A 16,750-nucleotide genomic window follows, 5' to 3' on the forward strand; every position below is an offset into this window, starting at 1 on the left:
TGGCCCCAAACCAGCTCACACCCCAGCCCAGCACCTGGATTCCTGTCCCTGCGCACTCTGGGGCCAGTATTTCCCAAGTCCAGTGCAGACCCTGCACAGAAGCCAAACCAAGGACCCCTGGGACAGCAGACTCTTCTGTCGCCCTGCTCCCAAAAGTCCAAGGGCATAATCTAGGGTCAGTCACTCTTCTGCTCCAGTTGGGAAGGAAGAGAAGTGGATTGAGTGAGTCCAGCATGCGCATGTATGTACGTGTATTACTGAGGACTGAACCCAGGGGTGCTTCTGCACTGAGCTACATCCCCATTCCCTACCCCACCCCTTTGTTTTTTGAGACAGGGTCTCACTTAGTTGCTGAGGTTTACTTTAAACTTATGATCTTCCTGCCTCAGCCTTCCAAGCTGCTGGGATTACAGGTGTGTGCCACCGTGCCGGGCATAAATGAGCTTTTTAAAAGCTTCAGAGTCTCAGGCCTGATGTTGGCCAATCAGGCAGACCATGCAGAAAAGGGGTAAGAACCTGGGGTCAGAGGGCCCAGTGCCACTTCTCCAGCCAGATGGTTCCCTGATGTTTTTTTCTGCTTATGAAGCACAGACCACTTGACTGAAGGTGGCAGAGCTTTGCCAACCATGAAGAACCCAGGAACAATGACATCTCCTGTGTCTGCAGTGCTTCCCCTGAGGGCTCGATCAGCTGATGGGTAGAATGGCACAGCTCCTCTCCAATACCACTTCCTTGGTGTTTTCATGAAGGACAACGGACAGTCGACTCTGGTACCAAACACTATCCTACACAGCAGAGAGTCACACCATGGGCTACAACAAGATCAGGGGACAAAGTGCTGCGGGAAAGGGGCCTTCCTTCAATTTCCAGGGACTCCACGAAGCACCTTGAGCCCTGGCGGTCTCCATGGAGGTCTGCCCACCCCGAGGCTCAGGTTAGGTGGCCATGATGGTCAGTAGCTGTGTCAGGGGCAGGGGAGCTGCACCTCTGCTCCGTAACTATTCACTGGGGTGTATCAAAACCGACATGGCTCAATTTCTTTAACTATATCTCTTATCAATCAAAAAATTCTCATTAGCAGGGGAGACCTGACAAAATCAGCAAGAACACACTCGTGGGACAGGAACAATGCATCCAACGCAGCAGCACTGCGCTGGCAGTGCCAGGGCCACGGAAAGCCCACAGTCCAGGAAAGTCTCATCTGCAGCACAGCGCTGTGGGCGTCACCAAGTCACCAAGTCATCCTGCTGAACAGTGCTCTCCAGGGAAGAGGGAGCTGGCAAAGGCAGCCAACTGTCACACCCCTGGGGAGGCTGGCAGCCCAAGCCAAGGCCTGGCTCCATATGTGCACCCTGTGAGAGCCCACTTTCCATTTCTCATGGGCTACAATGCTGCCTGCAGTGTCATCTCCAGGCAGGAAGGACACCGAGCAGTGTGCATCTCTTTCCCCTCTCTACAGAATAAAACACAAACTCCTGGAGGAGGCTGAAGCGGAAGAATCACTTGGCCCAGGAGTTCAAGGCTGGCCTGGGCAACATAGTAAGACTCCTCATCCAAAAACCCCGCTAGGCACGGTGGCACACTGGCACACTCTGTAATCCCAGTGATTTGGGAGATTGAGGCAGGAGGATTGTAAATTTGAGGCCTCAGCAATTTAGCAAGACCCTCCCCGATTCTAAAGGAAAAAGAAAAAGGTTGGGGGCTGGGGATGTAGCTCTGTGGCAAAGTGTCCCTGGGATCAATCTCCAGTGCAAAAAACAAGCAAACCCTCCACACAACTCAAACAGTGAAGAGAGTGAGCGCTGCCCAGCAGGCATGGGAGCCCTAGGCTCAGCCCCCAGCACCGCCAGGAACAAGGCTCAAAAGAAGGCCTAACAGATGACCCTGAGGCAGAGCACAGAACTGAGCATCATGACCCACACCTATGATCCCCACAACCGGGGAGGCTAAGATAGGAGGATCTAAGACTGAGGCCAGCCTCAGCAACTTAGTGAGACTTTGTCTCAAAATAATAAAACAAAGTAGACTGGGGATGTGACTCAGTGGTAAAGTGCCACTGAGTTCAATTCTCAGTATCAAAAAGAAAAAAAAGGAATTCGAAAGACTCCAGAAATACACCTATGCTTATATGGCTGTTTTCTTTTCTTTCCTTTTTTTTTTTAGTTGTAGATGGACACAATACTTTCATTTTACTTATTTATTTTTATGTGGTTCTGAGGATCAAACCCAATGCTTCACACTTGTTAGGCAAGTGCTCTACCACTGAGCTACAACCCCAGCCCTATCTGGCTGATTTCTAACAAAGAGGTCAAGGTATTCTATGGGGAAAGGATAATCTCTGCAATAATTATGCTGAAACAACTGGCTATTCAGAGGAAAAAAAAATGAACCTTGATCCTCACAAATTAAATACAAAAATTAACACAAGATAGATCACACATGTAAACAAAAATCGAAAACTATAAAGATTCTATAAGAGGGCTGGGGTTATGGCTCAGCAGTAGAGTGCTCGCCTAGTACTGTTTGAGGCCCTGGGTTCGATCCTCAGCAGCACATAAAAAAAAAATAAATAAAATAAAGGTACTGTGTATAACTACAAGTAAAAAAATAAACATTTTTTAAAAAAGATTCTATAAGAAAATACAGAAGGAAATCTTTGTAATCTTAGAGCAGGCAGATATCTTAAAATACAAAAAGCATGAACCATAAAAGGAAAAATGATAAAATAAACATCACTTAGATTTACAACTTTTGAAAATCAAAAGACACTGTCAAGACAATTAAAAGACAAGTCATAGAAAATATCTACCAAACATACCTGATAAAGGACTTATAAACTATAATATATAAAAAGTTCTGATAATTCAACAATAAAAAACAAGTTTTTTTTTGTTGTTGTTTAATGGGCAAAAGATTGTAAGAGACTTCACAAAGGATATAAAAATGACCAGTAAGAAAATGAAATATGCTTGACATCATTAGTCATTAGGAAAATGCAAATTAAAAGTACACTAAGGTTGTTTTACATACACGTTAGAATGCCTAAACTTCAAAACCAATGACCCCAGACTCTGGAAAGGATGGAGCAACTGATGCCGTCACATATTGCTGATAGGAATGCAAACCGGGACAGCCATTGGGAAAAGAGTTTGACAGTTTCTTATAAAGTTAAATACAAACCTAACATGTGGCTAAGCCAGTCCACTCCTGGGTACTTACCCAAGAGAAAGGAAAGCAGGTGTGCTCAAAGACTTGTACTCCAGTGTTCCCAGCAGCTTCCCCATGACAGCCGTCAGCTGGGAACAACCCAGATGACCACCAACTGGTCAACAGACAAACCACCTGGCCAGCTGGTTGACTCCCACCTCGGCTTGCTTTTACATGGCCCTGAGCTAAGAAAGGACTGTAAGGAGAGGAGGAGGAAGAGGAAGGAGAGGAGGGAGAGAAGAGAAAGAGGAGGAAGAAGAAGAGGAGAATACGTGACACACACACATGCGACTCATGACGTCTGGCCTGTTTGAAGAAAAAGTTTGCTGACCCCTGGATACAACTCAGCAATAAAAAGGAATGAACTATACACATATAAGTAGTTCATTCAACAGGGATCACACTCAAAAACATCATGCTAAGAAACCAAACACAAAGACTCCACGCTGGATGATTCCACCTGTATGAAGTTTGTAAAAAGGCAGAACCACAGCGACAGAGGCACAGGCTGAGTTAACAGAACCAGGGGTGGAGTGAAGGGCCTGAGATAAGGGGCACAAAGAAACTTTCCAGGGTAGTAGAAGTTTTCTACATTGTTATTGCGGGCTGATTATGTCAATTAAATGTAGTACAACTCATCCGTACAACTTATCAAATTATACATTTGAAATTGATGAATCTTATTTACGTAAGCTGAACTTCAAAAAAGCTGATTAGAGATAGGCATGTTGCTACACATCTGTGATACCTGCTGCTCAGGAGGCTGAGGCAGGAGATTTCCAAGTTCAAGGACAGCCTTAGCAACTTAGTGAGGACCTACCTGTCTCAAAATGAAAAATAAGAAGGGCTGGTGATGTAGCTCAGAGTCAAAATATCCTTTGTTTCCCCAGTACCTCCCCTTTGTCCCCATACACAGACAAACTATCAGGAAAAAAAAAAAATCAAAGATCCAGAAATATAAACACTACTACATTCAGCAATTCCACTCCTAGACATCTACCCAGAAGGAAAGAACACATTTGCGCACACGAGACTTGCATACCAATGTTCTTAGTAGAGTTATCAGTGTTAGCCAAAACAGGAGACAGGGCTGGGTGTGGCTTAGGGTAGAGCACTAGCCTGGCATGGCTTGGCAAGGCCTGGCTCCATGCCCAGCTCCAGAATAAAAACAGAACAAACAGGAGCTGACCTATCTAGAGAACAGACAAGCAAAATGATGTGTGTCCCCACATGGAGTGCCATTCAGCAGTAATAGGAACAAAGTGCAGATCCTGCTATGACAAGGATGAACCCCAAATTCTTACATTAAGAAGCCAAAAACTTGGGGCTGGGGCTCAGCGGTAGAGCACTTGCCTGGCATGTGTGAGGCACTGGGTTCAATTCTCAACACCCCATATAGATAAATAAAATAAAGGTCTATCAACGACTAAAAAAAAAAGAAGCCAAAAACTTATAATGACTCCATTTACCTGAAATGCCCAGAGAAGGTAACTTACTAGTGATGTGAAGTAGATTAGAGGTCACCTGAGGCTCAAGGCAGGAACAATATTAATAGTGGGCCAGAAGGATCTTGGGGGGTGAAAGTGCTCTAAAACTGATTTATAGTAATGGTGCGCCATTCACTAAAGTTACTAAGAATCACTGAATTGTATACTTGAAATAAATGCATTTCAAGATATGTAAAATATACTTCAATAGCTTTATTTAAAAAAAAGTAAGGCCGGGGATGTAGCTTAGTTGTTTTATTTAGCATGAAACGAGGCCCTGGGTTCAATCCCTCTATTGGGGGCGGGTAGTTTTAAAAAAGAGAAGTCTAGAAACAGACCCACGTATCTATGGTCAACTGACGTTTCATAAGAGACAAGTAACAGCTGTGCGTAATGCCGTGCATGGTAACAGTATACTCCTGTAATCCCAGCTGTTCTGGAGATTGAGGCAGGAGGATTCCAAGTTTAAGGCCAGCCTGGGCAATTTAGTGAGACATTGTCTCAAAATAAAACTTAGAAAGGCTGGAGGTGGAGCTCAGTGGTAGAGCACTTACCTAGCAACATGCAGGCCCTGGGATCAACCCCAGCACCACGCCACCATACACACCCAGAGAGACACAAGTAACTCAGTAGGGTCATCTTTTGAACATAAGATGCTGACTGACTGAGCAGGACAGCCATACAAAGTGTCACCTCACATCATACAGAAAAAGAAACAGAACGAAGCACAGACCTAAAGAACTGATGCTGCAGGAGCACCTGTCTAGGCCCGGGGTTATATCTCCAGCACCACAAAAACAAACAAACAAACAAGCAAACAAAACCAACTAACACTGTGAAACTTCTCTGCAGAAGAAAGCACAAGACAAAGTCTTTCCAACCTTGGGACAGGCAAAGGTTTCTTAAGACACAAAAACCATGATGTAAAAGGAAGGCAGCAGGGAGGGGTAAAGGTATGGCATCAAAAACAGAATCTTGCTGGGCATGGTGGCACACACCTATAATCTCAGCAGCTTGGAAGGCTGAGGCAGGAGGATCTCAGAGTTCAAGGCCAGCCTTAACAATTTAACAAGGCCCTATCTCAAAAATAAAAAGGGCTGGAGATGTGGCTTGGTGGTTAAGTGCTCCAGATTCAATCTCTGGTACCAAGAAATAATAATAATAAAATAAATACATTTTTTTGTTGTTGTTTTTTAAAAGGCAACGTTAAAAAACAAAAAGGTACCCACCACCGCCCCCACCACCTCAAAGTCAAAGCCCACAAGGTAGGCTGCAGGTCGACTGGAATCACTCATAATACACCTCTGGCTGAGGAACTGAAACAGAACATAAAGGACTTTTCTAGTTCAATAAGACAAAAATAAGGGGGAAATGACTAGAACAGACTCTTTACAAATGATACACAAGTGGGCAAGAGAACACCAAGATGTTCCACTGACCAGTCACCACAGAAGGCAAACCAAACCACCAAGGACACCACAACACACACCACTCAACTGCTGCAATCAGAAAGACAGGCAATCAACCACGGGGAGGAGAGAGGAACGAGAACTCGAAGGGCAGGTGGGAGGGTAAACTGGTACAACCACTCCGGAAAACAGCTGAGTTGTTTCTTCTGTCACTAGCCACACACCTAACACATAAACCAGTAATTCTACCCCGAGACATTCATCCAAGAGAAATAAAGACTTGTACACGAATGTTCACAGAAGTTTTATTCACAATAGCTCAAAACTGAAACTAACCCAAGGTCCATCAACTGGTGAGTGGATAAACAAAGGGTGGTGCACTGGCACAGTGGAGCCTCCATAGCATAAAAGAAGGGCCTTCTCATGTGCACAGCAACGGATGAACCTCAACGCCATCACACTGGTAAAAGAAACCAGACACAAGAGTGCACGCTATGGGGTTCCACTTACATCAAACTCTGGGGACAAGAGATCTAACAGGTAGTGAGAGTAGGGCTGCCCCAGAGGAGTGGACTCACGGGAAATGGGGCACATGGAAACTTTGGGCACACTGGAAATGCTCCCCAATGCTGTGAGGGTTGCATGGGTATGTACACCTGTCAAAACTCAAATGATATAATTAAGATGGGCATGCTTTATGTAAATTACACCTCAACAAAGCTGATTTTAAAAAATTAAAAGTCTGTTCAGAATTTTTTAAAAAATAAAGAGCTCAAAGAAGTCAGCAGTGATGGAGAACAATGGCCTGCAGTGTGGGTGCTAAGGTCTCTTTCTGCTCAGCAAGCAGCTGAGACCAAAGGAAAGGGCAAGACCCGAGTACTCTAATGCACCTTTTAAAAATATACCTGTGAGGGGCTGAGGCTGTGGCTCAGCGGTAGGGCGCTCACCTAGCATGTGCAAGACGCTGGGGTCAATCATCAGTACCACATAAAAATAAATAAAAATAAAGGTAGTGTGTCCAACTACGACTTAAAAAAATATATTAAAAAAATATATACCTGTGATACTTGACTCATACCAAAAAAAAAAAATGGCGTTCATGTAAGTTATAAAGGATAATAAAATTAGCAATCGTGAACCTGCCTAATTTACCAGCTAAAACTTTCTAAACACCACTGCAGCTAGCCATGCGATTCTTCCAGCCCAGAGGTCACCATTACCCTGACTTGGTGTTTAACTGAACTCAAACTTCCTATGGGACATGAAAACTGAACACCTGCCTTTCTCGGCCTCTCATGTAGACACGCATGGCCAGGAGACTGTGTCAGCCAGGGGAAGAAAGTGGAAGTGACGAGGGCAGTTTCCAGGAGGAATCTAGAAGGTGGCTTGCCCTTTTCCTTCTTTCTGCCTGTTCTTGTTGAGTGTTCAGCAGGGGATAGCTGGAGCTGGAGCAGTGAGGCTGGACCACAAGATTACTGCCAGGCAGCTGCTGGGGACATAGCAGGGCTGGAGGAGTACGGAGCTCAGTGGTAGAATGCCTGCCTATCACGTGAGGCCCTGGTCCAGCCTTCGCACTGGGGTTGGGGTACAGAGCAGGGGAGAGCCAGGTCTCTGAGGACTGAAGCACCTCCCTCCATGGCAGCCCAGAAGGCCTGCCTTTATGTAACACAAAATTTTCTTCCATTTTCTTAGATGCAGTCCTGACTCTTAAGCCCCATTTGAGTCCTGCCTCCTCCAGAAAGCCTTCCCTAAGACTACCATTCTGGGGTCTGCTTTATTCCTAATTCTGTCATGGAATTCTCTCAATAGTCCCCCCATAAAAGAAGGCCTCTGCCCTTCCCCAAGCATTGGGATTCCCTCTCCGTCAAACAGTGACCTCCCAAAGGTGAGGCAGGCCTGTCCTTACTTCTTCCCAGCCTGCCCAGAACAGCCCACATGAGCTAAGCACACAGAAGTTATCACCGATGGGCTGCCTGGGCAGCTGGCCCAAGCTCCTGCTATTACAGGGCAGCCTTTCAATTCTCAAACACATTTCTATCACCACTGATACATTCAATAAGCATTTCTAGAACACCTGCTAAGTCGGAGCCTCAGGCCACTAGATTAAAAAATAAATAAATAAAAGCCTCAGAATTGTCAGTTTAGTAAGAAAGACACTGAAATAAACATTGAAGTGAGTGTGGTGGGACACAGCGGGTTGAGCAGGCCAGGGGGCACTTCTATACTATACTGGTCACAACAGGGCATTGGAAAGATGCCCTGGAGGAGTCAACAACTGACCTGGGACTTCAGAGAACAGCAGTGAGCTCTGGGCAAAGATGGGGAGGAAGGCAACGCTGACTCAGATTGGTGTGCCCCCAGGTGTCTGCCAGATAATACAAATAATTTTAGTACCAGTCTAATATGGTCAACATGGACAGCTTCAAAAATAATCAGACAATGCAGCTGTAAGTCAAACATCACTGCACTTTTGGCTGGCTGTCAGGTAGGGGCGTGCTACCCCCAGCCCCCTGCCGTACCCCCTGACCAGCAGCTCAGAACCACCCAGGGCTTCTTAAAGTCATCACATACCTTCGTGCCCATGTGCTCCTGTCCACCCTGCCTCGTCACTGAGTCAGTCATCCCCAGCCAGTTAGACATCTGCTCTCTGAAGCTGCCCTTTCCCTCTTCTGTACCACCTCTTCCCCTGGGCCTGTCTCACAGGCACCTCAGTTCTTGCTTAACACTTTTCCCACCAGAACAACTGCAGAGAGAGCCTTGTGTTACAGTTTGGATAGTCCCCCACGCCCCTGCAGTACTGGGGACCCCACATATGTGAGGCAAGGTCTCTATCACTGAGCTACATCCCTAGCTCTGTAGTTTGGATTTGGCATGAACCACAAAGGCCCATGATCTAGAGGTTAGATCCCTAGGAAGGTAATGGAACCTTTAGGAGATGGGGCCTGACGCGAGGTCTTCAGGCCACTGTGGGTGTACTCTGAAGGAATAGTAGGACCCCAGCCCCTTCTTTTCTCTTCTTTGCTCCCTAGTCATAATGTGAGCAGTTTGGCTCATCATGTACTCCTGCCATTGCTATCTGGCACCCCACCCAGAGGTCCAAAATCAAAAGGGCCACACAATCATCAATTAGAACTCCCAAAGCTGTTAGCTAAAATAAACCTTTTCTATTTATAAACTGATTATCTTGGGTATTATGGCTAACATACCTAGTTGATCTGTTCATCCTGGAGTCCAGCATAGTGCCTGGCACACAGTAGTCATTAAATAATAAATGCTTGCTCATGAAATAAGATCATCAGCCAGGCACAGTGGCACATGCCTGCAATCACAGTAACTCGGTAGGCTGAGGCAAGAGGATCTTGAGTTCAAGACCAGCCTCAGTAACCAATAGCAACTTGGCGAGACCCTGACTCAAAATAAAATAAAAGCGCTGGGGATGCAACTCAGTGGTTGAGCGCCCCTAGGTTCAATCCCCAGTACCAAAAATAAAAATAAAATTAAAGGAAAAGAAATAAGATAATCAGAGTTGAGTATTTTGTTACTAAATGGGGCTAAAAAAAGAAGAAAATAGGGAAAGCACTTCCTCTCATCTCAGGATTTCTAATCAAATAGCTCCAAGCCTTTTACCAGTCTCAGACATTTACATCCTATTTTAACAAGAGGCAACTGAAGCTACAGGTCAGTCTTCGAAGGGGACTAAAATTGCTTATCAAAGACAGTGGGGGAAAAATATTCAAGACTGAGAAAAAATTATGGCCCTACAAAATTTATACGGGTCCTGCTTATATCTCAAAGCTGCTTGTTCCTCGTCTGTCTGGGATGAAAGAAGACAAAGCAGCTGGGTACAAATCACCCAGCTGGCAGCTAACAGGACCCTGTGTTCAGGACCATGCCGGCTTCACGCATGTGCACGCACTGGCTCCCAACTCAAAGTCCAACAAAAAGGATCCAAAGTGAGGAACAGAGAATGTCAACCCCCAACCCCCTTCGATCGCAGTTCCACTTTCCTGAGCTCTACCTGACTTTCTCTTAACCCATTTTTTCCCAATCGTTCCAGATGGAAACACCTATGAAAACTTAAACTGGGGGACCAATATGGGGACTTCGAAATAATATTTTAATATTTATTATGTTCACAGAATTGAAAACTTGGGAGTTAATGGGTTAAGCCCTGAGAACACTGGTTTATTCTCACACCAGGTGACACAACATTCCCCTGGGTGTCAACCTCCTGCCACTTTCACAAAGCCTCCCTGACTCTCTAGCCCACGTTAATTTTTCTTTTTTGTAATCTTGTGGAATTTCTTGTCTGTGTAATTAATTTTGGCATTAAGTCCCTGTTTTATATTATTATCTTTTTCTTAAGAGTTTACCTTTCCCTGAAAAGCCTATAAAAAAAGGGGCTGGGGTTGTGGCTCAAGTAGTGGAGTGCTCGCCTAGCATGTGTGAGGCACTGGGTTCGATCCTCAGCACCACATAAAATAAAGATATTGTATCCACCTAAAACTAAGAAACAAATACTTAAAAAAAAGAGCCAATAAGATTTTTAAAAATCATGTTTTGAATCTCTCACCTGATATAGTACTAATCACCAAGTAGGTGCTAAATAAATACTGAGGAGTTGAACTGGTACGTTCCTGGTACATCTCCATGTTCTCTTTGCTGAACCTGGCATTTACTAACAACTCAAGGTCAAGCACATTCACCAAAGAGCAGAGATATCAAAAGAGGCACCCATCAGCACATCTGCCACTGAGTAGGCAGGCCAGCAGGTCCAGAGGTAAAGATCTGTGAGCACTGAACCCTGGGGTGGTCTCAAATCTGACACATGAGCATTTGGGGCTGGGTCCAGGGAATCCCACTTCATAGACTGAGACTCAAGAGATGGAATGTCCTTAAAAAGCCACAAAATGGAAAGGAGAGGGCTGCCAGGGATCTAGACATAAAATCGGCAGGAACACACATGAACGGAGGCCATAAATCCCTCCAGGATGCAGACAATGCCTCAGTGATAAGCATGCAGATTGCACACCTAGTTCAGAAACTCCCCTGAGTTTGCTTGTAATTAAGGGGGTTAGAAAGGTAAAAAAAATATATAAACCCAATTAATCATTTAAATATTTAAAGTCAGATTTTTTTCCTCACTCCAGGATTAGTATATTTCATAACGCCAGCCGTCGACAGCCCTGGTTTTTACTGGGGTTCATTTTAGAGCATGTTTAAACTAGTCAGATTGAGTGATGCTTCCAGCAACTAATCGCATGTCAAATAAAAGATATTTTATGTAATAAATTACCGCTACAAGTAATTCAAATGTCATTTATCAGTTTTATTATCAGTCAGGCAAAGTCTTGTTTCTCTATATTAATCAAAATCAAGCTTTTTTTTTTCCCCCTGAGCAGTTTTGACACCTCTTGGCAAAAGTACAGAAGTGAAGAGGCAGAGTCACCCCGAGAGCTGAAAGGAGCAATGTTAACGGTATAAGAAGAATGAAGCTCAATGGTGACAACTAAAAACTTCAGGTATTTAAAATTACCATTACCATTGTTTTTATACTAGTGTCAAAGCAGGAAGAAGTCTGTCTCTGAGAAGATGTATTTTATTTTTAGGGCTAGGAGACTCAAAAATACTTTCACCTAAATACCTGAGCGTGTAATGCATTTTCTCAGAGCAATCTGGACATGAGAACAATTTAAATGACTGAACTGCCCGCTATCTGCCCCACTCTTTTGCTCCTTTCAAAAATACTAACAGTTTAACTCTTTGTGTCTCTGGAAAGCAGGCAACACATGCCACTTTAGGCCAACTCCATGACTAACCAGAACAGTTTGCTCTGAGCAAGAAGTTCTCAAATAGTCGAGAGACCTGTTTGGTATTAAGCCTTAGGAGGAAACAGCTGGAACAGAACAGATGTGCATCTCAGAAAATTCTGTACCCCAGCTGCCACTGCCTATCCTCAACAAATCCCATTAAACGGCTTGGCCGAGGGACTCAACTAAGGAAAAAGTGTGGAAACTTAGCCCTTGGCTAAAAAGAAACACGTAAAGTAAGTTTAGAACCTGAAGCAAATCACAGTGGACTGAAAGAATGCTGGCCAGAAAAGAGAGACGCATGCCATGGACAAGTGGCAGGTTCAGGACCCAGAAGCCCAAACTGGGGCTTGTGTGGAAGCTCTGTCCCTTGCGTCTCAGTCAAGACACCTGTAGGCTGTCTGGCAAGGCTCTGACTGCGAGACACTTGAGTGTATGTGCACAGGCCTCACCCACTCAGCCTTATCCAGAAAGCAGAGGAGGAGGCTATCTAAAGGAGATCTGGGACACCCAAAGTGGACTCTCACACAGTGCCAACCTGGAGGAGGGAAGACCCTGCTGGCTGTGTCAACCTGCCGCCATGAAGCCAGGTGAAAACTACGGTGAAGTGAGAGAAAGGAGGAGCTTCCAACTGTGTGTTCAGGCATCGAAATCAATCTTTTGTTTAAAAATACACCTTTTAAAATCTGGTACCTAACACTGTTTTTTTTTTTAATATTTATTTATTTTTTTCAGTTTTCGGCGGACACAACATCTTTGTTTGTATGTGGTGCTGAGGATCGAACCCGGGCCACATGCATGCCAGGCGAGAGCGCTACCGCTTCAACCACATCCCCAGCCCCCCAACACTGTTTTATATCATTTTCTGAAAAACTAAAACTTCTGAGATAGACAATTAAAATGAAGACAATTATTTAAAAAGGCATTTTGGAAGATAATAGAGCTAATGCTAAGATACGTTAAAACAACAAATTGAGTGATTTTTCCACAGCTGTGGAGTCAATTTTAACCTTTTCAGACTTTTTTTGTGAGTGATTAAAGAACTGTATCTTTACTAGAATACATTGGTAGCTTTCATTTAAAAACAACAGAAACCTCCCCTGGGTTATGACATCATGTAATAATTAAAAGCAATGTTCAAAAGGAACCTTCACATTAAATCTGAAATTCTCTAACAGACTGCCACAACATGAATACACTTGGTAGAGTCAGGACAAGGGAGGGACTGGAGTGAACACTGGACTAAACCTATGAATGTTAACTTAAAAAAATAAATAAATAAAAGTAGGAGGTGAGTTCCTTCAGTGAGCAAAGACGAATGCACTGGCAAATGAGACCTTCACAGTGTGACCTGGGAAACAGCAATAGTCAAAAGTACTGTCAAAGAAGGATGGAAGCAGAGCCAATAACAGTGCGCAGTTCACTGCAGTAATCAAAACACTGGAAACAACACAGTTTATTTATTCTGGCCCCTCACCTCCTCTTCAACCTTTGCCACAAACCTAAAAGTCTATCTAAAAGAGCACTGGGGTTTGTCACTTTCTTTCGGAGACACCCAAGAGCTTTCTACTCAACCAGGGAGAAACCCAGCTTCTCTTGGTTTGTTTGCTGAATCTGGGAAACACAAAACACTGCTCTTTGGCCACAGCCCTGAGTCCCAGTCATGGTTAAAGAAGGAGCAGGAGCAGGTGACTTACTGTATGGCTGCGAAATGAGGTGAGGGGGCTGGACAGGAACCACCTGTGTGGCTGGGCCCAAGGACGAGGGCTCATCCGCAGCAGTGCCTGACTGCTGGAAAGCCAGATCAATCTCTTCATCGGTCAGCCCTGGGGAGAAGAGCACAGAACAGCAGGTGAGTGAGGACCTTTGGGTCAGTGTCCACGGCTGCAACAAAATCTGTCTTGAGAAAAGGCCCCCGTGGCCGGAGTGCCTTGCTCCTACTACCTAGTTGCCTTCCCGATTTCGGATTCTCCAGAACCTCTCTCAGTTGCAATTTAACCTTAAGCGACAGAATATTAGCCTCAACACTGCTTCCAAATGTGGCTCATTCAATTTCCTTAATTTATCCTTGAGTTTATTGCTGCTTTTGAAGTCGCTCCGTACTGCAATTCTCCATTCTTCCCCCGAAAACAGATACCATCAACTGCAAATGTGGCTCATTTTAATCTGTAATGGTGTTAAAAAAAGAGGGGAAAAAACTAACAATAATGCATGAAAACAGACAGGGAAACAAAAAACTAATTATTGGGTGAGACGACTAATTAGTCTAGATCGTTTCCGAAGACGGGAATAATTTGCTTTATTTTATGACAAATGCAGAAATAAAAAGAAAAATCAGGACTGACTGTGATTAGTATGAATGGGATATAGAATGTAAAGAAGAAAATAAAACAAGAAAACAGATCAAAACAAGGCCAGGCCCAAACTTTCAGATGATTATTGCTCTAGCCTGTCACAGGCTGCCTGGATCGCCTTTGGCTAGTTTTTCTTTTCCTTTTTTTTTTTTTTTTTTTTTAAATTCTCCTAACACTCTAAACCACACTGCACTGGAACAGCAGGAAATAGCAGGGCGCCATCTGCAGTGGCTCTAACACGTGGAGAGGATTTACCCGTGGAGGGGTAAAAGGCAAGTGAGAACCCACGAAGACCCCGTGTGTTTCCAGTGGGGGTTGACAGGTCTGAGACTGACTGGTGATGCTGACCCTAGGCTGGAGGATGAGGGTGCCAACCAACCCACAGAACAGGAATGACATGTGGTGCCCAGAACAACTCTCCCACAGGGCCCACCTGGGAAGTACTGAACCACAGTGGGGGGAAAGCAGGTGGGAGGTCACTGCTAGTCTGCAGACCACTTGGGCCAGCCTGTGCTGTTCCGGGAATCCCACTATTCAGGCGAGCCGCAGCACAGAGCTTTTAAACCAGAGCCGAGAGTTTTTCCACATCTGGTCAGCAGCTCTCCATTAGAGAGCCCACAGCATGGTACACCTGCCCCTGGGGGTAGATGAAGTATGAGGCGGTTCTGAGGATCAGCATCTTCAAAGCGTGGTGCCTGGCACACTGTGCCTCGGGGCTAATAGACGGTGCACATTAGTGCTTTCGAGTGCAGCTCTGCCCTGCACCACGTTGGTGTGTGCCGGCTGCAGCCATTCCTCAAACTCCTCAGGCCCTCCCACAATCGGTCAAGGGAGTGCCCGTGCTGTCTGGAATGGCCCAGGACCATTTTTTTCTTTTCTCTGCACTGAGTGGATGAGGTCTGTCTCCATTTAAAACAGCTGCTCTTCCCCTCTTTCCACACACAGCTAGTAAGGAGCAGAGAAGGCCCCCCTGCAGGAAACCTGATGTGCTATTGGGTGGCCCCTGACAGCACTTGCTCTCCCCAGATTAAGGGAAAGATGACAAAGCTCCAAGAGTACCACTCACTGGCGCTTACCACCTTCCCAGTACAAGAGGCTAGAGCTGAACGCACTGGGGCCAGATGGGCCTTGGTCCTCCCTGCCTCCCCAGCTGGCTGCAAAGGGGCTAATTTTCCCATCATTTCTCTTCCCAAGCATACCAAGGACAGGACAGACGGACAAGCCAGGCAAGAGTAGAGGACCTTCTTCTCCAGAGCTTTGCCTTTCAGCCTCTCACAGCGTAACGACTGCAGATCGTGCTTCCTAAATAGGAAGGGCACCCCTCTCCAAGTGCTGGGAAGGGAGACATTGTTTTAACCAGTTCATAATCGGCCACTAGAGAAGAAAGCAGCATCTGCGACGTCAGCACAGTCTGCTGGTCACTGGCACACTATGGAATTCTGTAAACCTGGTGGCTGGTGTGCCTTGTCAGCCGCTGGTTGCAAACGAGGATAATTTTCCCAAAAGGAGCATTCGGTTGCTTTCTCATTTTCCCTTTTGGCTCTTTCAAATATAAACAAGTACGATAATGTTTAACGCTGGGGAAATATACAGTAAGTCACAGGCTGTGCCCTGGCCCTGGGAGCTGGAGCTGGTTAAAGGCACAGGACTCCCTGCCCATTGCTCTGCCCTCTGGCCCTGAGCTTTTGCGAAGCCTATTTTCCTAATAAAACATGTTCCTTGCGTTATCACAGTCCAGTCCACCAAGGAGGCTGAGGTTTAAAGGGCATCAGCACTTCCTTCCAAGCTCTTGTTTTTCAGAAACCTTATCATTTGATGCTCTAAATTTACATGGGCTGCAATTCTGATATCCCTATTTCTCCGAGAGTCAGGGCTCTGATTTCGTTATAATAAATGAGTCATTTTTCCTCTTTTAAAAAATAAGCATTTTAACAAGCTCACTGGATAATATAATTTCAGAGCTGGAGCATTATTCCAGCCACTGCTCTCTCTAGGGATAAAAATCCAAGGTCCAAAGAAGGTGGAAACTGCCCCACATCATACTTGTCCTAGAAAATGATAATGCTAGTACCAACCCCCAGATGTCCATCTCCAACCCTGTTACAAAAAATCAGGTGACCATCCAGAAGTTATGTTTTAAGTCTTCAGTCTGTTAAAGAGGGTCAGAGGAGGATTCCACTTGTCACCACCCTAGGGACCCCCACCTACAAGTGAGAGCCAATAAATAATTCAGGGGCTACACTGAAACAACTCAGAAACTTAATTTTGGGGTTCTATTTGCAAATGACACCCCGGGCAACTTTATGAACGACAGAGTGGAAAAGGCAGAGCGTCCTCGTCCTTGATGTGTTCTAAGACCCAAACCCTAAATCCAGTCCAGGCACCATTCACAAACTGGTGCCTCTGATTCCAAGTGCCCTCTTCCTCTTGAGTGTCCTCAATGTAGACAGGACTGGCCAGCTTCAAGACTATTTATAGGACTC

At 45.2% G+C, this 16,750-nt stretch overlaps 1 protein-coding gene across 2 annotated transcripts in view; it reads right to left on the reverse strand.

Annotated features, from left to right (window-relative positions):
• LOC107155508 (peroxisomal membrane protein PEX14) overlaps positions 1–16,750 on the reverse strand; it is a 212,374-nt gene that overhangs the window by 16,671 nt on the left and 178,953 nt on the right. For both annotated transcript variants that reach the window (XM_048783631.1, XM_015501404.2), the window contains exon 4: positions 13,611–13,739. In XM_048783631.1, coding sequence (XP_048639588.1) covers positions 13,611–13,739 — 129 coding nt within the window. The remainder of the gene's footprint in view (positions 1–13,610; positions 13,740–16,750) is intronic.

The sequence above is a fragment of the Marmota marmota genome, unplaced genomic scaffold, assembly GCF_001458135.2.
Source record: "Marmota marmota marmota unplaced genomic scaffold, marMar, whole genome shotgun sequence".
NCBI lineage: Eukaryota > Metazoa > Chordata > Mammalia > Rodentia > Sciuridae > Marmota > Marmota marmota.